At 41.2% G+C, this 26,638-nt stretch overlaps 1 protein-coding gene across 2 annotated transcripts in view; it reads right to left on the bottom strand.

Annotated features, from left to right (window-relative positions):
• The window catches only part of LOC146642833 (neuronal membrane glycoprotein M6-b-like), a 49,958-nt gene that overhangs the window by 5,485 nt on the left and 17,835 nt on the right, over nt 1–26,638 (bottom strand). Inside the window, exons 1-4 of one of the 2 annotated variants that reach the window (XM_085397450.1) lie at nt 23,802–24,002; nt 4,694–4,880; nt 1,389–1,548; nt 690–858 (exon numbers count right to left, since the gene is read on the bottom strand). In XM_085397450.1, the coding sequence (XP_085253576.1) occupies nt 690–858; nt 1,389–1,548; nt 4,694–4,880; nt 23,802–23,871 (586 nt within the window). In that variant the 5' untranslated portion in view covers nt 23,872–24,002. Of the gene's footprint in view, nt 1–689; nt 859–1,388; nt 1,549–4,693; nt 4,881–23,801; nt 24,003–26,638 lie in introns of those variants that run through there. The other variant, XM_085397451.1, reaches the window with a different exon arrangement.

Raw genomic sequence — 26,638 nt, 5'->3', positions numbered from 1 at the left:
TTGGAGCAACAAGGAATGGTTGTTGAGTTACAAACGACACATCATCTGTACATATTATTTGCAAACTGTTTATAACCAAGTAATGGAGGCCCACCTGTCTGGCAGGTACTACTCCTGCACAAACTGTGATGAAAATGTGTCAGCTGTGATAACATAAGGTGGGCAGAACAAGAGCTACAGGAAAAATATAAAGGGCAGACTGGCCTTGTTGACTGGAGAAGGAGGTAAGAAACAATGCTAGGGAACTGCAAAGCCTTACAGCAATGACTATTAGAATAAAAACCAGGCTTTCAAAGATTTATTGGTGCTAAGTGATTAATTTATTTTGACAGGCTGCATGTTTCAAAAACAACTAAATTGACAGATTTCTCATCGTCAGTATCTGAACATTTATTATTGTTCCAGTGCTAATTTATGTAAGATTTTTTAGCCTCTCAATACTAATGTTTATCCTTTATAGGGAAAACTATGATATTAGTACAGAAAGATACAAAATATCTCATAAAAGTTCAGAGAATTATGAGCTAGCCTATACCTAGCTAGCCAACCTAGCTCAAATGGGCTAATGTCAGCCAATTTCACTTATAAAATCTACGTATGCCACACATGTACGGTTCATTCAATCACCGAAAGAATGCATCAGACATAAACTTAACTAATACAGTTCACGTCATTTCTAAGTTACTGACCGTACTGCCTGACATCCACACAGATGGAGTCAGGAGAAGTGATGTTAGCATAGGGAGATTTCATGGTAGCACAGGTATTCCACATGTTAAAGAAGAGGAAAACCGGGATCGCCGTGAAGCCGAAGATGGCAAGGAAGGCCAGGAAGAGGATGTAGGTCAGGAACATGAACTGAGGAGAGGAGACAAGTGGAAATAAAGAGAAAAATTGTGATTTTATAAAAAAGAAAAGAATATTTTTTAAAGGCTGAGATTGTTTATACGGACACAAATCAGAGGCAAATCAGGGTTTACGCTAATGTTAGCCGACATCTGCAGCAATTAGAGTAATCAGGGTAGAAAGGACAAACAGTGCCAGAGTTACCCTGAAGGCTCGAGTGGGATTTTAAGCATTTGTGTATGTGCAAGTATTTGTTTATATCTGTCTTCGTCATGCGCACGTGCTCATAAACGTGTAAATGCGTGTGACTGGGTCTCTGAAATACTTGATGACCCTTATTCAGGCATGTAAAGCATACTGAAGGACCGTTTTCTGTTTGTTGTTTTAAGCCACTAAACTACTTTAAGCAGGAACATTTTAAAATACACATCAAAGTCATTAAGTCTCATTTGGAGGCTTTAATTTGAAGTCTAACTGGGTCAGTGGGTGTGATGATTTGCAGCTGCTTATGTGTGCGTGTGTGTATTTGTGTGTTCACATACGAAGGCGGTGATGCAGCGTCCACAGACGGTGGTCTTGAAGTCACTCTGCAGCTCCTTCTTGATGGCGCTGGTGGTGTAAAAGCCCTCAGCCAACAGGACGATGGCGTACACAAAGAAGAAGGAGCCAATGCCATAGATGATGTACTGAAAAATCTGAATCCTGAACAAAAACAGAGGCAAAGCAAGGAATTAGCTTTAAACATCAAGGTTATACGAACCTGCACCAATGAAACCCTAAGCTAATGTTTTATGCTGTTTAATGTTAGCTCGTGTAAGCTAAAACCCTTTTTATTTTATGTTTCATTTAACTACTTTTACCTTTTTTTAAAGAGATAAAGATCAAGATTATATTGTATTATATTGACTATCGTTGGGTAACCTTAGATAATAGTACCATTAGCTCATGGTGGTTCATCTTAGCTAATGTTAGATGCAGTTTTTGTGGCTAAAGTTGGTTAAGGTTAGACATTTGTGATACATAATTTAAATTTTACTTAAAATGTAGACTTTTGGGACAAAGGGATGTGATACAGAGCTGGATTAATTGGTCAGGAAGCTTTGTTGTGCTTAAAGAATTTTCTATCAGTCTGTCTTTTTCCTGACTAAATCATTGTAATAACTCAGGTTATGTTCTGAGTTTCAGTTTAAAATAGATTCAGATCGCACAGTTTCGCTGATTCTACTATCCACAACATGTTTTAAGTATAATATAAATACTCTACTGTAGGATATGTGCAGCTTCAGAATGAAGCTGAAGTGTAATGTTACAGCAGCAGAACGGCAGCACAGTGTCACTGGCATTTGAATGCAGCTGGTGAAGCAGACAATATATACATGTTTTAATACTTGGTTCTAATCTCTTGCTAAGTCTTTTCTCCACTGCTGGAACTGAAGCTAGAATATTAGATTAAAAAACGGATTAGGGTATTCATTTTCAAAAACACCTATTCAGGCAACTTAATAATAACTTTTCTTTTGTTAGACTACGGGACAGTAATGTTTAATGTTTATATTTAAAGTTTCACAGCTCTAACGTGCAGCCATCACGTAAGAAGGAAACAGCAGCGTTAAAATACATGAATTTAAGTTAAAATGTTTATTTTAATGCTCTGCACTAAATCCCAAGATTACGATAGATAAAGATCGAAATATGAATTTGTCTTTCTTTCTTTTTTATGTTCCTTATAAATTTTAATCACCACTTTATCATCATAATCTGACGACATCTCTGAGTGGACTAGACAGAACTCGTAGGGATGACTTTGTCAGCACGAAGAGTCAGATGACACATGAAACACCCCTCTTATAGCCTCTGTAGGAATTATATCTCACTTATCTTAACTGCACTACTGTATAGCTCTGTGTAAATAATCATTCTGTACATTCGATAATTTTTAACCCTACAACTGTTTACAACTTGCATAGTTCCCATTTCTGTATAGCTGTATATCTCAGATTCTGTAAAGTTATTTATTTCATATTCTGTATAGTTTTTCATATTTATATCCTGTTCATATCCTGTACATAGCTTGTACTCACTACAGCCTGTACATACTTATAGTTATAGAATATTCACAACATCATACCGTGTACATTATAACATACCATAATAGACCCATTTCTGTAATATACTCACATATCTATATTATTGCTAATATATATTGTAATATATCTATATCACTAAAGCACTTCTGGATGGATGCAAACTGCATTTCGTTGCCCTGTACCTGTGCATGTGCAATGACAATAAAGTTGAATTCTATTCTATTCTATTATGTGTACAAGTAGAGAACAGGAAGCAGAAAGGAAGGCTTAACAGACCATGTTGATAACCATCGTACTGAAATCTGTTTTCTCTGACTAGAGTTTGAACTTTATGATGATATGTAGACTATAGTGAAAGGTAATCAAAGACAGTTCTATCCACTAACTTATGGTTTATGAGAGCTTTTGTTATATTTCGGATTATTTTTTTAACATGTTTAAACCAAAATACTAGGGGGATTTGTTAGAGGTTTCTTTTGTGGGGCACATTGATGAGAGTTGTTCGCCATATTGGACAAAATACAACCACTGGTTGCTGGGGAAAGGTTTGCATTCTCTGATTAGCTGGTGTTTGATTATCGGAGGCTGTAATTGGGAGAAATCCATCACAAAGAGTGTGCTGCACCAAAAAAAACCCTTGTTGCTACAGATTACTGCAAATGCATGTAGTTTGCATGAAAGACGGTGGCTGTTATGGCCCTCTGCAACCCCTACTCAACTCAACTTACAGTGGCAGTGCAAGATTCTCTGGGTGTTTCCAAGGCATAAATGTCTATTATCTACACCTGACAAGGTGTGAATAAAAACATGCCTGAGGTTGGCTTAGTGTAGATGCCACTTTTTGCCTTTTTGCTTTGCGTCATGGGCTTTACAGTTTCATGATCACTCAGTGAATTAGTTGGCAAGTGTTTGCAGACGGGTCATGTTCAACATAAACTCTGGGTGATCACAGCTAAAGGTAATCACGAGGAGGTTCTTGGGTTTTGCATCTCTTTGTGACCAATTTCACCTCGTGGCTGCGAGCAACCTGTAGCAAATATTTATGGAATTAACTTTTCCTTCTTCTCTCTTTGCTTAACCTTAACCTGGTTTACAAATCCAAAATAGTTTATGTCATGTGGTTAGCAGTCATATAACTGCAAAACCTGAATAAATGAAAACAGAACTATACGGTCCATCGACTCCTTTTCTTTGCTGATTATCCAGGTCAGCATTGTGGGCCTAACTTAAGTTAGATAAAGATTTCTGAATACCTGACATTACAGAGTGTATAAGCACCCCAAGATTTATATTTATGTCAGGATCCATTTTAAATATAATCACCAAAAAATATATTTCAGTCCTGTGGGAGAAGATTAGGGCCAAAAAAGGGGGTTGGGGCTGGATTTTTGTTTTCCAGATTTTAATCTCAGATCCCTTTTTCCCCCCTTTCAGTGGCCCTAATCCTCTTCCATACAATTCTAACCTTGACCTTTTAAGTAATAATTTTCTGACTGTTTCTAACATGACCAGTTTACCAGTTTAAGGGTTCTAAGTTATGGCACACAATGTGGCGGGTTCTTCTCAGCAGATCATTGCAAGCATAATATCAGTAAATTCTGGTCATACCAGTTTTTAAGTAAAAGAAGGGGAGTAAGTGAAATACAGTGACAGGACTTATCCATGTCTAATCTTTTCCATAAGTGACATGTGATAAAATCATAAGTAAGAGAACGCCTTAGTGATGAACTACACTTGGATTAGAAACTCAGTGGACTTACACCACAGTGAGGGTGGCGTGGTCGCTAGATACCCTGGAGAAGTGATTCTCCAGCATGGTCAGAGTCCCAGTCAGCGCTACGTGGCCACATCCGCAGAACAGAGCCACACCTATGAAGCAGAGGATGGTGGCCACCAGCGAGGCATAGGGCACCCCGCCCAGACACTTGATGCAGCACTCGAAGCATCCTATAGGGGGAGACAAAGAGAGCCTGAGCCATAGGTGTTCTTTTGCATTTAGCTGCTAGAAAGCTTCAAAGACAGAAAGCTTTAGGGAAGGATACAAGAGCAAATAGGTCAGATTTGAAAGCACACACATGGCAAAATCGCAATTCAAATGTATGATTTTAATGATAGCAACGAAAGCTGACTGTGGCAACGTGACATCTCACATAGAGACTTGTTCGCCTCTGCTGATGACACTCAGCGCAACACTCGACGGGCCTTTTTGTCCACCGCTCTTTGATTTTTACTCAGGCAGAAACCTGCATGGATGTTTGCACTGCTGGGGCTGAATCAAGCGTGCACGCTTCAAGGGCTTTATGCTCATCTTTCAGAGCAGAACACCTCTCCATGTCGGGAATGTCGAGCGGCTAATCACGGCATCATTCACAGTAAGAGTGTGTTCACTTTGAGCTGAATATTACATGTAAGCTGTGCTACTGTACATGCTGTACACGCTCAAATCTTAAAACTACTTAGTTTTTTTCTTTGTTATGACCAACTTGCAAGATTAACTCATGACCTAATCTACATGGGTTTAAAATAAATTCCTATGAGCTACGTTATTTTTGTAGACCAGAATGATTACAACAGATTTGGAGTTCTTATGCTTTAAGTATTTGGGATTTCTATGCAACAAGAAATTGACAAATTGGACATTTTCTTAGGGCAGGCGGAAAACGACTGAGATTTGCCTGTGCCCGTGTGCATATTTTCCAGCTTTCTGCAGCTGATTTTGCCTTTTTTCAGAAGTCAAAAGAGAGTGATGAATAATTTAAAATTATCCCTTGTGCACGAGCAGTTTCTACACAGTGATGATGATGAATTAGTAAATTTGTTTTCCATTAACCGCAGCAGTGTGTGAGGCTCCCTGCATGAGTTATGGGCTTGGGAGATACAGGTGCTGCAAACACTGTGCACCCTGCTGCCTCTGCTCCCTCTCACAATCAAGAGGATAAGGACTGATGATGAAGAGGGCAAATAAAACACTGTGTTGAGCTCGAGAGTTCGAATCTTAATAACTCCTCGAATAAACCACGAAGTTACTCAGGAAAAAAGACAAAATGAAATGTCTTGTGCGTGCCACTTTGCTGTTTCCATGACAACCCGCTCCAACCGGAAGCTTTGAAGCATCATAATTTTATTTTCAGAAGTTTGTTCAATTCAGACATTCCTGTATGTGAAACCTTGGAAATGTGATTTATCACATTACGCGTGTTTCAGAACCTGCACATGAAGGTCTGCAGAGATCGGACGATCTATAGCTGACAGCCCCTGCTACTAAAGTTGATAGCGAGCATTAGAGAATAACACCCTTCGTGCTAGTCGCAGCTCTTTAATGCATCTGACAGTTGATTCTATCAGAACATGAAATTCACTTCAACATCCACACAAGCCGGCGCTAAGACTCTCTGACAGCTTCTATCAACGTCAAGCTCAATCAATAGACTCTGGCAGGTGATGACACGAGGTGATAGCCTCCCACACAAAGCAATTAAACCGCACACTTGAATGCGTGCATACGCAGAAAGACACAAGACCATCTCAAGGTTGGCCGGAAGGGAAGAAAGTTTCACCAAAATGCAACAAGAGTGTCATTTTATAGTGAAAAAACCTTCTCTGCCACTACACAGTAGAGAGCATGGTAGGGTTGTAAGCTTGTGGACACTCGTTATTGATGAGCTTAAAGGAGCAGATTGGATTTCAGCCTCCCCGGGGGAAAGAATCATCAATAAAATTACTGCTGGGAGAAAATATACTCCACCATGCTGAAGCTAAATGTGGCGATTATTACCTTTTAAATTTAGTTATCACATTATATGTTCCCATTTAATTAAGTCACTTATATAATAAGCTAATTAACTTATAAATAACTTGACAAAGGAAAAACAACAATAGCACTTTGCTTCCTGAAATAGACCGGGGATTAGCTTTGACTTCCACGACCTGAATATTATAAATTGTGTTTTATTCATCCATGCAGTGGTGCAGCCAGATGGTAATGCTTATCTTTTGGATATTAATTTGTTCCAGACTTAAATTATTTAACAAGAGTGGATGATGCTAACCGATGTGACATGTGCTGGTGACTACTGGTGATCCCTTATATGCTTTCTTCACACCAAATCTTACTTGATTAATGCTTTAGTTGATAACCAAATGCCTTCAAAGCTAACATTTTAGCTTCCTCAGATTTCTTCAGGGTTTAGTTCTAAACCAAAACCAAAAGTTGACCTGCTTACACACTACACTGTGACTACTGTAAATGTTAGAATTTGAACCAGCCAGGCTTCAGTATGTTATCGTAGTTTGCTGTTGTTAGTATTGATTATTAGCAAAGATTAGCATGCTAACACGCTAAACTGCTGGGGAAAAGGTTTTCCTGCTGAACACGGGAATGTCACATTGACATGAGAATTTGTGTTTGCAGCTGATGAAGCAAACTTTCACTACCAGAAACATGATTTGTTCTATGCACAAGTATAAAAATGTGCACTTCCTGTCACTGTTACAGTTTAAAAGGAATTTTTCTTCTTGCGGAATTTAGAGTAAAAATCTCAACTGTAGAAACTAATAAAGGAAAAGCTTGCAAGCATCATTTTTAACCGTTACATATCTCTCTGTTATTGAAGGGTCTTTACCTTACAGTTTAAAGCACCTTTAGGTAACTGTTTTTATGATATATAAATAAAATGAAATTGAATTTAATTACATATCCTTACATATACGTAATGACAAAAAATGTTTAGTGTGACTTTTATTCCACCCCTTGAATAATTATAAAAAAGATTATATACATACATATATTTTCACAATTTAATAAACAGCATTACTTTACAAAGCTTACACACATTTTTAAACAACTTCTGAAATAGATTTTATGCACAGACGTCACACAGTTTTTTGTTTTTCTCTGATCTAAAAAGAAATGTTCACTCTGGTCAATGCCCATGTCCCTCTTTAAAAGCTCAGAGTCTACATCTGCGTGAACATAACTGAACCATAAGTCTAAGATGCAACTGCTCCCCTCCAAAGAGTGTTGCTGTTGATGAAGACTCTACGTTGCATAACGCAGCGGAGCCTCGTTGCGTAATAGATCCAAATCCTATTAATGTTAATGAAGAAAACGGGCTGATGGAGAAGTTCAGCTGATAAGGCTGGATGGCTCTAAACTCCTGAGCCCAGAAGCAGGCCAGGCCTCAGGGGGCCTGCAATGGAGTCGGTGGTCGATACAATGACAACCAGGAGGTTTAAAAGCTGCTCTCGGCTGACACTTCATCCTGCTATAAAACGTCTGTGTCAACAGGCAATTTAGTGTGCAAGTCTTCTGACCTTTCTTTCTTTTTCTTTAATTTGGAAAAGAGAATAAAACCAAAAGAGACGTGATAACCCTGCTTTTTCAAATGCAAATCAAGAACTTCCGGGAGATATTATCGTCCAGGTCTATTCATGGATGTGACCGAGGTGACTTTGTTCATTTAAGGCAAATCCTGAGATAGCGTGATTGGATTTTAAGGCTTATATTCTGCTGTTAACTCTGTATTTTCCTTGGCTCCATGCAGCGTCATGGATGAATTCATAGGTTTCTTTAAACACTGGTCAGGCCGCTTCTTCTGGTCTGCCTCTGGCTATGACTGTTTGTCAGCCTCAGTTTAAAACTGCGCTAATGGGAAACAGACAGGCCAGAGTGGTCAGCTCAAGCCAGCCCTAATGGAAATCAATGGGCTATTCATTAGAGTAGAATTTAGGTGAAACACCGAGGCTGGCCCATCTCTCTTGGTTTATAGCTCGCTGCATCTATCTCTGCCTTCTTCTCTGCTCTTCGACTGAAATATGACTGCACGCCCATGCAGCACTTACAGTGAGCCAGCTGGAGTTAATCGCTGAGACAATATGTTACGCTCCCGCTACGATGCTGCATCATATATCACCTCAACAATCTCACACCAAGGACGACGCATCAGTTTGTGGGGACGTTTCACAGGCTGTCTGTGAAGGTGCCCCACCAATAAGTCAGAACAAAAGACTTTCTGCTAATATTGTCAAACAACAGAGCAGCAAATAATATGACAGTCAAAGCTGCCACTGAGGATTAACATCCCCCCACTGTTAAAAAGCTTGTTTTCCTTCCAAGTGAGCTGCTTCGGCCTACAGTGCAAAACTATACATTTGTGGCTGCTGGTAAGAGTTAAGAGAAAGGATGATAACAGACGCCTGCTCTTTTTGCTTTCTGCACAGAGCGAAGGCTAAAGACACAGGGATAGAATAAAAGAGTTGAAGGCAGCATAAAGTCAGGAGTTTCAGAAAAAAAAGGAAAAGGGTGAATGGAGATGAAGAGCGGCAACAAGATGGATAAAAGCAAGCAGAGGAACAAAGGGATGAGTAAGAAAAAGGAAAGAGAGAAGGAGGTGAAGAAAGGGAACGCGAGAGAGAAACAACAGAGAGAAGAATGAGAAAGAGTAAGTGAAAAGCAGTTCTTGGCCCCAGGGCCGCAAATGGCAGTTGCCATAGCAACGTGTTACCCGCGACCCAGTTCAGCGGTAGCGTAGTCCTTAGCAGCCGCTGCGCTCTTCTCACACGTACACTCAGAGTGATGTAGCCTGAATCAAAACCCAGAGATCGGTGCTTAATGGAAGTCAAAACAAAAATAACAACCAGCTGCAGGACGTTAAAGCAACTGAAGCTATAACACAGGAAATACGGAGGGAAGGCAATCTGGTTTACTCTAAAGTCGCTTTTTGGGAACTGGGTCAAACAGAAATTGCAAGTAAGAATAGTATACTGTTAGTACATGCCACAAAAAGCCACATAGACTGCTGATGTGGAAGTATCGTGCCCCACTCACACATGTTATAACTTGTAACTATTATAACTACTGACCATGATAAGCTTTCATGGTCTGAAGTTACACCTTTCATTAAGTGATGCAGGAAATTCAGCTAACAGATGCTTCACCAGGAACTAGTTAAAGCTTAGTTTTCTGAAGTGGACGTACGTGAGATGCTCGTCTATATTCATGTGTATTAATGACAGTGAGTGAAAGCTGGCAAGCCCCCAGTTTAGAAAAGCACGAGCTGCAGCAGTAGATGTGCAGCCTTAAAGAGTATTTTAAGATTTTGAACATTTTCACAGTTTTGCAGTCTCTTATGAAGGGAAACTGAAGCCATTATGTTCTCCAAAGATGTCTCTGACCAAAACAGCGCCTTTTCTCCAACAAATCATGGGAGTTGACAGTCAGCTGCTACATCTGTTTGTGTTACAGCGGGACATTAATGTGGATTCATTCGAACTATTTCACTATTTCAGCACATCCTTAAATCGGATACTTGTGAGGTAAAAGTGCCTCTATCATCACGAAAAGCTTGAAAGCTGGTGATGTAAAAACTTCCACTACCCACCATTTGCCTACTGTCAGTGTAAAGCAATGCAAATATTTTAAAAGTGGCATACAGTCCAAAGTGGGGCACACCTACCACCATCAACTGCAGCTAACACAGCAATCAACAGGAGGTTTCTGGTGCAGCACCAACAATAACCAGCAAAGAGTTGCCAACTGGTAATACACCAAGAGTACACGTTTTCCCCAAGGAACCACAGGTTATGAGGGTTTCACCAGCTGGTCGCTAGGCCCGTGTGGCTGAGGCCTTAAATATTTAACAACAGTGGCATTTCTTCATCCTCATTTCAGGTTTTCTGAACAGTTAGCCTTGTTTTAGAACCAAAGCCTTATTTTTTTCATCAAATTCAAACCCAAGTCTTATTGGACAAGAGAGCCTTTGAGGCTCTTTGACTGGATAAATGAGGCCTGGCACGCAATGGATGTGGTTGGAGACAGAAGCTGTCACAGATTGCTGACATCTTTTGTGATTACGCTCCGCTTCCTGTCAATCACCTGACACCCACGACACAAAATGAAGAGCGTTTGCTATGAAATAATCCCTCAAATACACTTCGCATTATAAACTTTGTCACATTTTGTAGCATTTGGTTTTAATAACAGACATCTAAGTAGGTATGAAGGGAAAAATAACTGAGGTCAATATATCATTGTTTTCTCAGTCGGTAGCAGGATCTGCTAATGTCTAGTTAATATTGCCTAAATTTATGCACTATATTTCTCTGGCTACATCGATTTCTGTGCTTCTATAAATCAGATTTAAATATAAACTGAGAGTAAAGGTGTCCCACTGTCCTGATAGTTAATGATTTGCCATAAACCTAGTGGCACAGCATGATTATCGCCAACTGTGAGTGCGCACAGTGCATCTGCCAGGAATAACAGCGTTATTAAAGCTTTGTGAATATTTCAGCGGCCGATCTGGCCACTGCCTGAGGCTCCATTCAAATTTAGAAGTGTTGTATTCATTATGGGGCAATTTCCTCACAGTGCATTATGGGTAGTTTCCCACAAGAGAGAAGAGAGTGGGAAAGGTGTGGGAAAGTGAAGGAAGAAAAAAGAGATGGGAGGGGGGGATGGATGACTGCGCCTCCTCTGGTGGAAATAAAAAAAAAGCCCCATCTGCTCAATGGCTGCAGACTCCCGGCACAGCCACGCACAAACTACAGCTTGGGAGATTTCCATTGTTCCACTTTGTGGAGAGGGATAAAATGTTCTTCAGAGCTTCTTCAAAACTGCAAAAGAGAACATCAAAAGCGCAGCATTACGAAGTTCAATTTGCTTTTTCTCAGTATTTTCTTTAACCAGTTTTTTCCACCAACATTATTCACTAAATCTGGGAACACGGCTACATCACCGCAACAAAAAAGAAACATGAACAGTTGGATAATCAGCCTGGTTGTAAGGAAGCCAACAGCTAGGCCAGATTATGCACATTGGCACAAAGTTGCAAACGCTGATTGGTTGCAACCATTGTGATGTGCCAGTAATGTTCTGGGTAAACATTTTAATAATTCTGACTATACAATGTTAGAAAAAAATTACCGTGAGAAATTCCTGGAGCCCAGACAGTTTTCTACAAAGGATCTGTCTACACAACAGCAGCAATGTCAGTCCTTTCAGTGTCTACCTGTGATTGAATCAAGCACAGTGCTCGGTGTAGGCCATATGCATTTTGTCTGAAGCCATTTAAGTGGTTATGCAGATAAAAATGTTAAAAAGCAGAATTTAGGGTATATTTCTTGCACTTTTAGCAACTGGACTGATCAAAAAGACAGCAGATGATAAGCTGTCGTGGTCCTGAATCTAAAGATAATCAGTATACTGTGGCGTAGATGCAAATAGAAGCCAAAACAATTACTCACTGCAATTAATTTTAATCAAATTTGACTAATATACTATAAACAGGACTATCTGCATTCTCTCATCTCTGTAATAAAAAAATAATTATCTCACGGATTATCTGGCAGGTTATTAGCACATGCACAGTTGCTGTATCTGCATGATTCGTCAGATGTGTCTTCTGCAGACCGTTCTGTGCAAAGAAACAACACGAGAATACTCATTTTGTTTTATTTTCTTTCGATTTTCTCCTCATTTTGCCTCCATCTGTCAAACGACACTTTGAAGTTGTTTTCGGTCGCTTTTCAGAACAATAAGAAACAAAGCAGCACATAATGGTTTGCCCGCAAAAAGCCTGTAATTCACTCAAAAAGTTTCACTTATTGCTCAAAAGAAAACATTTGTTTCCGTGAACAAATCAGTGTCAGAACCTTGACAAATGTACCATCCTGTCAGTGCAACAGAGTTTAAGTGTGTGGTGGTTAGAGCCACTGCCAAAGCAAACAGGTCCTGGTTTCAACCCCAGGCTGGGCTTTCCGTGTTGAGGTTGCATGTTCTCTCTGTGCTTTTGTGGGCACAAATCCTCTAGCTTCCTCCCACAGTCCAAAAACATGTGTGGGTCAAGTGGTGTTTCTAAATTGGGTGAGCATAAATGTCTGTCAGACTGGCAACCCGTCTTTCCACCCCTTGACAGCTGGGGTGGACTCCAGCTCCCCTGCAGCTCTGAACTGGAAAATGGATGGATAGGGCTTTTCTGATGAGGGGTTTCGTCTTAAATTAGCAAGAAGTTACATATCACCTGTGTGTGGTAGAGCAACTATTAGACATCTTTCATTTTTGTTTTTTTCTTTTCAGCATCCCGATGACTTGGTCACATCAGGTCATGTTTGCAGAAAAACAAAATATGCAACTGGCATTTAGTTCAAAGGAATAAGTTCCTGATGTTGGAGATAGTTTCTGATCTTTTGATTTCTGTTCTGAGGAATATACCAGCTTGTAGCTGATTAAAAGGACATGCTGGGTTTTTTTTTTTGCTGTTTTATTTCCCACGGTACATAACTGACCCAAATCTTGTGTTTGTGAGAAACCCTTGGCTGATTTTGCAGAATTACGAAGGGCCACAGGGTCAGCATCTGCCCTGGCGTAACTGAGCTTGATGGAACGTGCGACGCTCAAATCCCGTTCTCGGCACTCCGCTGCGTGATCAATACTTTTTTATCCTGCTGATCTGTGCCGTGTTCATTCCCCTGCAAAGCTCTCTCTCTCTTTCAGCAGTCAATCTGAGCTAAATGCTGCCAGCTGGGAGAGAGAGGGAGAAGCAAGTCCCAAGACACACATAGCAAACACACTTACCCATGTTAAAATAAATTCTACAGAAATGCCTGCACATGAGAGCGGATGCTCACACAGATGTAGAGCAAAACACACAAACTGTCAAAATCAGCTTGTTGCCAGTTTGCATCCAAACCACCACGGTTGACACTGACGCTTCCAAAAAGGGGACACGCCAAGAACAAAAATAATGAGCAGCATGAAGTTTAGGACCCCTGATTTATCTTCAGGCAGTCACGTCATTTGGAGCGTTTCATCGCACAATATGATGAAAGAACACTGTATTCCTCTGGGGCTATTTGGCATAATGAGGCGAGTGCAATTAACATGCACAGCACTAAAGGAGTTCATTTAAAAGCACCTGCCTTAAGCGTGCAGTGACACGATTTAAAGCCTGATGGCAGATAGTTCACTGACCTCATACCCTGTGTGAAAACTACTTAAACCACTCTCCATTGTCTCCTATCGTCTCGTATGCAGAGGCAGGGTCACCTGTCCTGAGCCACCGTCTGCTGGCTCAGTGGAGCGCAGTCAAAGCTATTACTTTGAGTCTTGTTCCACCAAAATGTAAAATGGCCCCTCTGGCCAGAAGTGCGGTGCCATTGGAGTGAATGGCTCAGCGGTTACGCAACCAACTTGGCTAATGTCACTTTCCCTGAGACGTCAAAGAAGTCAGTGGCCCTCCCCTGGCCCATTCGCCTCTCCTCCAACTCGATGTGATCATGGAGATTCACTTTCAGCCGCCTCAGGGACTCTGCACGTTAAGTCTGTGTGTGTGGCACAAAGGCACCACTGAGCATGAACTTTAAAACATGAGCTACAAGTCTCATTTAGTATAACACAAAAGCACGTTCTGCGGTGGCTGACTTCACATAGTTACATCTCTTATACATATAAAAAGAAAAGGCTACGAGATGAATCGTACATAAAAAAGCAGGACTGAGACTCTTGCCTGAAATCGAGCCACAGAATGACCTACACGTAACTCCGGCGAGTCACTTGTTGATGTCAGCTGTGGCTAATGATCACAACCGCTAATCGGCGTCAGGAATTTTATTAGGTATGGATGAGAGAAGCAGATTGGACATCAGTGGGTGATGGACGGGGGCCAGAGGAGGTTGGCATCACTCAGGAACAAGACATGCTGCGCCAACCTGCCACTTGCTGCTAGTCATACACTCACTGCAGTCTGGGATTCAAACATAGATGCAGTGTTGGAGGGTGATGTGTTCAGATTACAGTTTTTTTGCACTAGCAGGGGTATGTGTTTCCAAATTCTAGCAATCTGTTGCTTCTTGCTAGGGCAACACAGTTATAGACATCAGCAGTTTGGGTGTAATTTTGTTTTTAATTTAGTCCTCAGAATGTTAGAATTAGCGGATAATGTTGGTTAATGTTGGCATGATTGTGAGGCTAATGCGAGCTAAGAGGTCCGTCTTCCACAGTAGGAAGTAGCTAGCTGTCTTAGAAAGGCCTGCACCTTCACTAATATTTACACACCACTTTGCATTCATTCATTCATTATAATTAATCTGTGGTTCTCTTTCACAGTCTGTCTTTTGACCCCTCATCTCAGACCAATTGTACCAGCTGGCTGCCACTCACTGCTTCAAGTGTTTGCTCATAGAGGGTCGTGTGATTGTTGGGGTTTTCTATCTATTATTGTAGGATCTTTACTTTAAAATATAAAGCGCCTTGAAGCAACTGTTGTTCTGATTTGGTGCTGGTTAACTAAAATTGAACTGAACTGGTGTTTGTGGAAGAACTGGCCCTAGTAGGACCTCATCCAGGGAAGTTCTGGGGGATAACAAGGTATTTAATGCGAGGTAGGTAGCGTACTTTAGAGTAAGAAGAAAAGCTAAGAATGGTAGGATGTATACTGTCAAACATCACCATGAAAAACATAATATTCAAGATGCAGTCGGAACAACAAAACCAGTGCAACCATGATGATGATGATAATGAATTTTAGGGTTTTCCGTACAGGTTTTTGGGGCAAGAAATTTAACTGTGACTCCCAAGATCCATTTTAGGAAGCAAACATGGCATTTACTTAAAAGACCAGTTTACAGAATAGTTGCAGACAAACTGTCTGATGACCAATTTTATGACACACATGGGAGGACGGCTCCATGCTTGTTTATGCCAAATTCTGATCCTACCATCTGAATGCTGCAGCAAAATTTGAAAGTCATCAGACCAGCCAACATTTTTCCAAACATCTGTTTTTAGGAGTGACACCCAGCATGCTCTTCTGCATGCCTTGGTTGTAACAAGTGGCTATTTGAGTTACCTGTTGCCTTCCAATCAGCTTGAAGCAGTCTGGCCATTGCCCTCTGACCTCTGGCATCAACAAGACATTTTCATCCAGACACCTGCTGCTCACTGGATATTCTCTCTTTTTCTGGCCATAAACCCCAGAGAGGTTTTGTGGGAAAATCTCACCAGATCAGCAGTTTCTGAAATACTCAGACCAGCCTGTCTGGCACCAACCACGCTCAAAGCCACATAAATCACCTTCCCCCAAGTGCTAACTTCATAGTCATGTTAACTGTTTCTGAATGCATTAACTTGCTGTCATATGATTAGCTGAATGAAATTATGGCACATTCTCAAGTTTAGTTTAGTCATTTTGGGCAAATTTACACGCTGATGTAGAAAAATCTCCTAAATCACCTGATGTCCATATTTTAATAATTAAAAAGACTGGACCTGCCACTGTAAGTCACACAATAAAAACTAAGCTGAAATGAGTTAACCCACTCCAGAAACCAAGTGAAATTAAACTAACAATATCAAAACTCTGTTGACATGTTGTAAAACACCATGCTTTCTTTTTAAAACTCCTTTGTGACGCAGCGAATACAAAGATTCCTTTTAAGGTGAGAAACAAAAGGCTCTTTTAAAGGGAGTTTCCTCAGTGCAGCGCGCTTTCATGCAGACAATAAATAGCAAGGCACTCTAACACGACATAGTCCTTGTTTTGTGTGTACACACAGAGATCAGAGCCAAATAAAAAAAATGTGACCACAGTGCAGGGACCGAGAGTAAGAGCACAATGGTGCACCACACGGTCTCGCCCACATGTGTGTCCAAAAATAGAGCTTTTCCTTTAGTGCAAGCGAAGCACTGACACAGACATTCCCCTCAACCACTCCTGGTCATTGACACGTAAACAAATACAAGCGCACACACAGACACACACACACACATATCCAGATGGAGGCTGACAGCATGCTTTGGGCAAATGGCTTCAAATGAGGAACACATGAGCCTCTCTCTGTGTGACGGCTTTCACATGCTCCCACAACCTCACACACCTCCGGGGCGGGAGGAGGATAGGCGAAGGGTGTGTGCGCATTAGTGTAAATGTGGGAATGAGAGAGAGGGAAAAGGACAAGACAAAGAGGAGAAGAGAGGAGACAGAAGAAGCAGAGGAGAGAAGCAGAAAAAAAATTAATGACAAATTAATCGGTGGGAACAGTGAAGATGCCAGAGCACGTGGGGTCAGATTTGTCAGAGGGATTTTTAAAGCATGTAAAGACAGAATCACAAGTGTAGTTTGTGTTTTGCACAGAAAAAAAAAGATTTTCCTTTAGTTTTGCTGATTCCTTGCATGCAACATTGACCTGATAGCACAGCAAATCACCAGCTACATAAAAATGCATGTAAAATCATCCATTTATGGATATTTTGAAGCCTCAACTATGGCATCTTTGACTATCTTGAGAGGATCTGACTGAGAAACGAAGCACACAGGACGCTTCTGTGACAGAGAATCACACGGTAGCCCGATCTGAAAGCAAATGCTGCGATATTGTCTATTTGACTAAAATGGGACCATATTTTCATGTGTCGCCAAATACAGAGTTTAAACTGGTGATAGAGACCATAACCCCATAAGGAACATTCCTGCTGTGACATTAAATCAAGTGGGAAAAAGAGTCATCTTCCCATGCACTTCTATTCTTTTTGCAACCAGAGGAGTCGCCCCCTGCTGGCCATTAGAAAGAATTAAGGTTTAAGGCACTAGCAAATAAGATTTCACTTTTTAAAAGACAAACTATACTTCTTAAGTTTTTCTTATTTGTCTTTGATGCTTATCTATATAAATAAATAAAGCCTTGAATCACTATTAATGTAACTTGTCCTTGTTTTAACCCTGTAAAGCCTGAACTATGAAATAAACTTGCGCATTTACTGAACTTTCTGACAAATTTAAAATAAAAGACATTAACTGCCAACTTGCATGTACAAGTTTGAATTAGTATAATTTTTGCTACTTCAGTGGCTCTAAATGTGTCTGGTTATAAAAAAATAAAGTCATACTGATGATGTAGAGGTCTCAAAAATTCATATTAAATATGATGCAGTTGGTGTTACAGGTTCATATAATATTTTTGGCATTGATGAACAAACAGATTAAAAGTTCACAAGGACATAACTACATATAGTTGATGTGTGGGAGCTTTTTTCTTTTTTGTCTGCCATAAAAAGCAAGTGAAGGGAGTAAAAGCCTTAGTGAGAGGAGGCTGTTTGTAACAAAGTCGAGTAGGAGACCGATTCCAGCTCAGGCGAGTCTGTGCATTCGAGTAGACGTGGGTGTGTGAGAGAAAGAGCGAGGTTTGCATTTGGCCGGACTGTTAGGTGTCAGCTCCCAGTTTAATGGTGACTGAAACACTGTGTCAAAGCACCGATAAAGGAAGCAGCACCTGTAAGCATGGCTTACACCAACACGTCTCAAAAAATATTCATATCAATGTAACTTTGGTATATCGTGACCTGAACTTTATCTAATTTCTACTTTGCAAGAGAGAAAAATATTGGGATGCTCCACAAAGCCGCTGAAGATAAATGCGTGTAGGCCGAGTGATGAATTTACCAGTTTCCTGCCCTGAAGACAAATATAAGCGCTGAATAATGAGTGGCTTTCTGGTAAATCTTACTCCTTCACAAGTGTGGAGAGGAAGCTTCTTAAGATTTATGTGTATGTGTGGGTGTGTGTGTGTGTGTGTGTGTGGCAGCAGAGCTTTGATTTGGTCTGTAAAGTGGATTACAAGCCAGAAAAAGACTGAACACAGGCGGCATGCTCCTTCAAAAAAGGAGCAAAAATCTCCATTGGACGTATATTTACTTGGCAAATAAATCCTCTGTTGGTGCTTTACATCCACACACAAATAAAAAATGAGAGGTCAAGAGAGGAGCCCAAACTTTTTAATATGACATTAAAGAATAGCTTGATCGAGATGTAGTAAAGACAGCTGGGGAGAGAAACTACCCCGATATTCACGAGAAGCACAAACCAAATGTCAGCAGGGAGAACAGCCCCGCCCGGCTCCTCACCGCCGCCTCACCTGATTGAGGATCATCAAACAGAGGTTGGCCTTTAAATTCAAGGTGTCAGCCTGGGCTCAGCTGGACTGTAGCACTGAAGCTTTTTTTCTCCAGTGACCCCTGTCTGCCCCCCCCAAATATATACACGTATAAGGCCAGGATGTCATCACACCTCACAGTGGTTATTTTCCTCTTTGTGCAACCTTGCTGTCACTTTATGAATAAAACTGAAGCACATTTTCAGATTGTTACTTTTGTGATGTAAAAATGTGTTAAAAATGAGCAAATTGGCATTACTGGCACTGCCTTTACTTGGTGCCGGATCCATACAAAAAATTTGCAGTATCACACAGTCTCTGATTGGATGCCCGGTCGATGGTCTTAGAAACCAGTTCTTACTGCATCCTGGATGAGCTTAGTGCAGCAAAGCAGCTCTCTACCTGCAGCAGGGCCTGCTTAGACTGACTTTTCAGCTCAAAGAAGACTCCTAGAGCAGAAAGAAAACTAGTTATGGTTGCTCTGGAGTCTGTCGACCATGGGGCGAGAGATTCTCTAGGAAACATGTGACAGGAAGGGCCAGGACTGGTTGTTTAGCGGAAACAGAACTTTCAAAATAAGAGTGAAAGGATTGAAGTGAATTGATTTGATTTAAAATAAATTTTATTTTTTCCTAAAATGAGCTGTCAAATCTGGAGAGATTCTCGCTGGCCTGGATTCTAGGCAAGAAAAGGAGCGTTTTGAAATTCACAAAGACATGCAGACCCTTCAGTCTGCTTTAGCGCGAGAGTCTTGTAAGATTCAGAATTTTTAAATGCAGATGCGGGTAAGACAGCAGAAAGCAAAAAAAATAAAAAACAAAGCCTGATTAAGAGGAACTCGCTTTGTGCTTCAGAAGCTGCAGCAGCAGCTCTGCCCTTCCATGCAGAAAATTCGACTAAACCTGTATCCTTCCAGACAATGATGTAATCTCTTACGGTTCTGATCTGAACATCATAACCAAAGACGGCGAGCCGGCACTGGGTTATGTAAGAGCAGGCCTGCACGCACACACAAGCAGGAGAGGGAAGGACGGTGTGTGTGTGTGTGTGTGTGTGTGTGTGTGTGTGTGTGTGTGTGTGTGTGTGTGTGTGTGTGTGAACAGGCCAAGCATTTACAACAAAGGGCAGGACAGAAGCAGCAAGTTGAAATGCGCTCAGGGGCACTTTCAAGCGCTTAAAGCCGCTTCAGGGAGTCACATTAAAGGTAAAAAAATGTTTTTAAAAAAGAGATGCTTGCTTTCGCTAATCAAACTGTCTCAGCCTAATGAAATCTGATATAATTGCACCTCAGAGAGCACAGATGATGTCTTGTTATCTGAGCTCAGAGCACCTCAACGCACAAACGCACACGCACAGATTAGAGATTATAGGAAGCAATCAAGCAAAAGGATCAATCCGAACCCACCCAAACACCACCCGCCACCCACCCCCTGATTATAAACCACGTCTGTGTTCTGTGTTCATTTTCCAGTTTGTAATTACTCTCAGCGAAATGTCACACAGAGACCCTGCAGACAGACACAATGAAGGTTCAATTAAGAACAAGACTCTGTTTGCCATGATTGGCTAATGGAGCTGAAGCTAAGGGAACATGTAGCTAATGGAAGCAAGTAATGTGAAGAGAAATAATCCAAAGTATGTGCTAAAATATCATACTTATGACTCAGTTCACTTATAATATTCTAAGAATAACCAAAGCTAGACACACCATGAAAGCCAGCTGCTTCACTGCTTCCTGTCTTCATGCTAAACGCTAACTGACAGACTTGACTTTGGCAAGAAAGTTAAAAAAATTATATCTAACTACACATCCTCTTAAGTACAGAACTTTTGAGCATGAAACTCAAAATATTTACATTATGGACAGATTTTTAAATTGTAATGTTTTCACTTTTTCTCTGTTTGTCGCAGAAATGATCCTAAAGACATACATACTGTATATAAAAGATGGACTTTGGTTAGCATAGTTTTGGAACGGATGAGAAATGGGTGGGTTTAACTCAGGCTCAGAAGGATGCTGTGTGCTCATTCAATAGTAACTTGTCAGTCACAATGTAGAACCCACTCAAACATATCCTTCTTGGTCATCTCTTTGGACAGAAATAAGGGGCTAATTTAAAAAATGAGCATTGTGCTGTATTCAATAAAACTTTAAATTAGTGCTTGAGCCCATAAACTCATGAGAAAAAAATTTCCTGAGGTCACAGATCAAGGCAACAAACGGCAGTTTCCCTTTTGCCTTTTATACAATTGGAATTCCATCAGAGCTGCCCTCTGCTGGCCGTTAGAGAGAATGCAGGTTTAAGACACTTCGTAAATCTGTCTTTTATGTACAGGTGGAAACGCCTGCTATAATAAGAACTATCACAAAGATGCTGTTCAAGCTATTTGGCGGGAGGTGGCTGTCTCCATTGGGGTGGAGGCCCCCATTGCTTTTGCGGTGTATTCTATTAGGTAGCACTTAGCATTCATTTAGATTTTCACGAAATGTGTCCATGACATTGAGTGGATGTTACAATGAAAAAAGTGTAAGCCTCTACAAAGAGAAGAAACTCTACTTTCTGTTGCTCTTGCTACAATTTCCTGTTACCCACGGTGCCACAATGGATGTAACCGCAATCAGCTGACATAAGCAGTTCTTTAATCAGTCGTTTAAAACTAAACACGAAGAATCCGCTGCAGAAATAGGAACTCAAGCATCACAATTTAAGCACAAATCCTGCCTTGAGCCTCCGACTGTGACACCAAGCATCTGGGATTGTTTAAGTGTTTACTCCAAACTTCGTACATGTGCTTCCTGATTCAGAAATGCTGGCACACACGGACACAAGCGCCTTACACGACAGCGCTCGCCTTGTTGCCCCAACTTTAAGTCTTCAGCTTCTTAAGGGATGCTACAAGCTTATGGTCACATTCCAGATGTCAAAGGCACACACAAATGATTACACCAACAAATAGGCCATCCTCCAATCTGGTCTATTTTGGGCCACTGGTGTAGGTGGACTTGGTTGCGCAACATCACACCTGGAGCACAGCAGCGAGGCTGCAGAACTGGGAGAAAGCAGTTGTGTTATAATGTCGCTAATTCAGAAAATAGTCATTAATGAATTCAAGGGATCTATCGATAGCTATAAATATGGCTCTCTATCTTTAGAGGCCTTTAAAGAGGCTTCGCCCATTCTCTCAGCTGAAGTCACACAAAAGGCTCTCATTGGACATGGGCGTGCGCGTGACAGGATGCCTTGGGAGAAGATGATGTAATATCTTTTTGAAACATTACTGTTGAGGGACACCCCACGCTTTTGAACTTTACGTCACCGACAAACGGTGACCCAGCAATATCACCGAGACAGGACCAAGGAATAAAATAGAGTTCCAGCAAAACCACATAAACTTACTGACAGAGAATGTGCTTCTAGTTTGATTTCCAACTAGGAATAAAGATTTCCTTCCAAACTTACCGAATCCAATCTAATACTAAAAGTACAAATGTAAATATTTGCTTCCAATCTAGTCATTTTTAGCCGGTTTTCAAGCATAAACACTTCATTTTAAGATGGGTTCACACACAACTGTGAATGCAATCTGCAGAAGACACTGCATGGCGCTGTGAGGTGAGTGTCTGTGCAAAGCCCTCCGGGCGTATGCACTCTGACTTGGTGTCACCTATCCTCCTCTCTAAGGAGGCCTAAGGGCAGGATGTCTGATCAGCTGAAACACAACCCTTCCCCAGGTGTAAACATAAAAAAGGTGTTTATCTTTAAAACACCCATCACTGACTAAATTACGACTTACACCTCAGACTGTTTGTGCTGCACATTCACATTTTAGTAAGTCTATAATCACCAGGGCCTGTTTTCAGCTGCCCCCAAACTGCAGGATGTGATTTTTACTACCAGGCCACAACGAAAACAAATCAGTCACATCCACTCTGTATGGATGTCGAGTCCTCCGACGCACAAAGAAACGCCTACACAGAGTCAGTATGAGCAACAGTTTGAGCACGATTTTGAGGGAAAAATATCTAATTGCTTGCTTGTCTTTGACAGGTGACAGGCTGTTTGCACATTTGCGCCTGTAAATTAATTCCATGTGCATGTAAAGGTCTAAATGTATTTTAACCACTGATGGTGTGACATACATTGTTGCATTTTCATTGCATTATATAAAAACGAGCATGGCGCAGGGGTCCAAATCGGCATGCGTGCATCACACAGAGGCTCTGTTTCGAGTGCGCCTGGGTTCTAAATGATGGACGCGACCATCTTTTTGCGCCAACAGGATCATTGATTGTTTCGTAGCCTCCGGTTCGTCTAATAAAAGCTGATTTTTTAATTATTTTTTTTTAAAACAACAACAAATAAGAATCTCTTCTATATTCGATTAATCGCGCTCCTGACAGTTCAGCCCTCATGGAGACCGCCGATAACAATCAAAGCGGCTGCGGCGGGAGGATCCACCTGGCGGAAAACAATAATGCAGCCGTGCACGGCGCGCGGCCCCGTTATCAGCCGCTCATTAGGCAGGAATGAGCTCACGATCGTGCAGCAACGCAAAAGCAAATTGGCATTAATGCATGCTCCATAAAACCAGAACGAGCAACCTTCCCGAGCGCATCAAGCCGCCCACCCCCTCATTGTCTCCCTCCTGCATCCGTCTCCCCCCCCACGCACACACATTCTTTGAAATCGCAAACCAAGACGTTAAATTGCGCTCGAAACCGCGCGAAATAATCTCGATCACCATATTCCCACGTCGCCAAATCGCCCTCAAATAGGTGTGCGGCCGCAGAACAAAAAAAGCCATGCTATTGTGTCGCGCGCAAGCGAGAAAGCCATTGCAAGTAGGTTAAACCCGCTCGCGCTGGCGCAGACGCAAATGTCTCCAAAGACAGGGGGAAAAAATGCCAAAAACGCGCAAATGCCAGCTGCGGATTGAGCGTACCTTTGCTCTCCTGCCCCTCGTCCTGAGTCTCCTCTGCGTTGGACTCCATGGCAGGCTTTGTCCCGTCCATTATTTTAGGGGAATATAGTCTCCTTGCAGGCTACTTGCACTTGTACCTTACAGTGTGTGGATGATGGAGCCTATCCTGGTGACTGGATGCTCTCTCTCTCTCCGTCTCTCTCTCTCGTACACACCCTCCCCCTCTCTCTCCCGCTATCTCTCCTTCTCCCTGTTTAAGCTCGCCACCGTCTCTCTGTCTATATCAACAATCCAGTTTCGAAATGCAAATGCACACGCATCGGTGTTACAGAACAATGCCCCCAAAATAATGGCTGCCGACTCCCTTTTTGGCGCCCAAAATCATCCTCATGATGTAAATTACTCTCTAAATATATTTTGGTGACATATTATTGCAAAAAAAAAATTAATAATAATAATAAAATCTTGTCAGACTGTTTCATCTGTGGATTCCTGTGATTTTGATTTGTTTTATTGTTTGCTTGGATAAGGACAAAATGTGCAGGTGATTTCAATATGCAAACTCACGAGTAACCATGCAACCACAACCACACACACACACACACACACACACACACACACACACACACACACACACACACACACACACACACACACACACCGCCCCCTCTCCATCTGGTGAGCTAAGAGAGAAACAGAGAATGAGGGAGGGAAGGAAAGGATGGAAAGAGGCAGAAAGAGGAAGGGAGGGAGTGAAGAGGGGAAAAGAGGGAGATGCTGTAACAGAGTGTAACTGTGTGAAATAAAAGCGAGCAAGAACCTGAGCAGGAAGGCTGGGAAAAGGGGGTAGTGACTGATTTTCAGCTTTCTCTCACATTGAACATCAGTTATTTTAACACTTCTGAGCAACCAGCCAGCTCTCATTAACAGCCAGCACGCTTGGTTGTGTGTTGCATAATGGTTATGTTTCATTCAAAATCAATCTCTTGCTTTCCTCTTGTGTTTAAGTAGCTTCAATTAAACTCATTTGAGCTCTGACCGAACCATCTTTGACCAATTAGAGCTTCCGAACTGGTACAAAGCGACACGTTCACCTCTGCATTTCACTGCTGATTAGTTGTTCCCACAATCTAATGAAAAACCGATCAAGGTGGGTCCTTGAATCCCAGAGAAATGCCTACAAAGTGGGGGTGTTTATGCAAAGTGGGGGTCGAGGGAGTGTGTTGTGCAGTTTTCATCATTCACCCCATTTTCTAATAATAAACACATCCCCAAACAATGGGACACCATCTGTCCCGAATCCTCTTAAATAAGATTTTAATTTGAGCCCACGCGTCCCTGTTTTAGACAAAGCTCAGCTCACAAAAACAGTTTAGGAAATCCCCCCTCACCCCACCCCACCCCAACAGCCCCTGATGTTTTCATCTAACAAAACATCAGACGCCAGAATGGCTAACGTGACATATATGACATTTAGTGGGTCCATTCACCCTGAGGGTTGAAATTAACACCCTGCCCTGCACCATATGCAAGAGGGTCTCCAATCACACTGACTTTTTGACATTTGAATGGCTCTAAGCACCACAAGGAAACCTGAGCCTGCTGCATAAATGAATGACCACCCAACGAGACACCACGAAAACATGTAGGAGTCAAGGGAGTTTGGTAAGAAGTATTATTCCCTTTAATGACAGCACACTTCAGCACCGGAGCCAGATGATTAGTTGAGCTTCTGCCATACGAAAACATGTAGTTATCATAGAGCATAATTATTTCTTTGTGTGGTCCACAAAAAAAATAAATAAAAATCCACAGTGATACAAAGGCTGTGAATAGCTCCCATAATGATTCATCTGGAGTTTTTAATTAACAAGTTAATCATTATAATTTCATGAAGGAAACTGTTCTGCTCGAGAACCTGAAACAGCAAATGTTTGCCATTGTTGCTTAAAAAGTGAGAGAAAATGAATGGATACAGCTTTAAAAGGCAATTTAGACACAGAAATACAAAATAAAAAAATCAGCAAAAAACATTTTAAATGAAAGGAAAGAAAAACTATGAGCTGAATTACCATTTTTGCGCAAACTTCCATAAAAAACGGATCATGTATTGGCTGAAAATTACCAGTAAATTTTCTTTCTTTCTTTTTACAATGTAGCCAAAAAAAAAAAAAAAAAATCCACCTTAATGACCATCAAGTGATTATTTATAAATACATTTTTGCATTTATTGCCCACTAAGCACTGATAGCTTGAGGCTAAAGTCATCATCTTGTTAAAACAAAGCATTTCCCACTAAAGTCAGTAGAAACAGGATCAGCAACAACCTTGGGAAATGTATCCAAATGCCTCAACATGAAGCTTTTTTCTAAACAAATTTCCCTCCGGACACATAATGTGAAATTACTGGGCTGCTATGCTTAAGTTGGCCATTTATATTCACTGTCAAATTAACCAAATGACTTCAGTTTAAGTCTGGGGATTATTCCTTTTCACTTAGCTGTACTAGTTGCCAAGCACTACAGTCTATGCAGTTCTGTAGTCCATATAGAACAATGAGAGCTCATACAATGAGGATATTGAATAATCAGTAAATGGTATAATTCTGTTTTGTAGTTAATTTGATCTGTAGCAAAACACAGTCATGCGTTGGGACAAAAAAAATGGAAGAAAGGAGGGAAGAAATGCAAAAGGACCGAGTCACACAAACTCAAACTGTCAGTTACCAGGCTGGAAGGGTGAGCTTCAAGTCCCATTTTTCTCTCAGAACCCCCATAATCCCTTGCTGGGTCACACAGATTAAGGACTTGTCCACAAGATGAGATACAGTGCTTCCTGGCACTCTTCACGATCACCCT

This window comes from Rhamphochromis longiceps, linkage group LG23 (assembly GCF_057381845.1).
Source record: "Rhamphochromis longiceps isolate RC_006_pf linkage group LG23, R_longiceps_female_GT1.1, whole genome shotgun sequence".
NCBI classification, from domain to species: Eukaryota; Metazoa; Chordata; class Actinopteri; order Cichliformes; family Cichlidae; genus Rhamphochromis; species Rhamphochromis longiceps.
The sequence above is the reverse complement of the archived record's forward strand: the minus strand, read 5'-3'. Positions and strand labels throughout refer to the sequence as shown.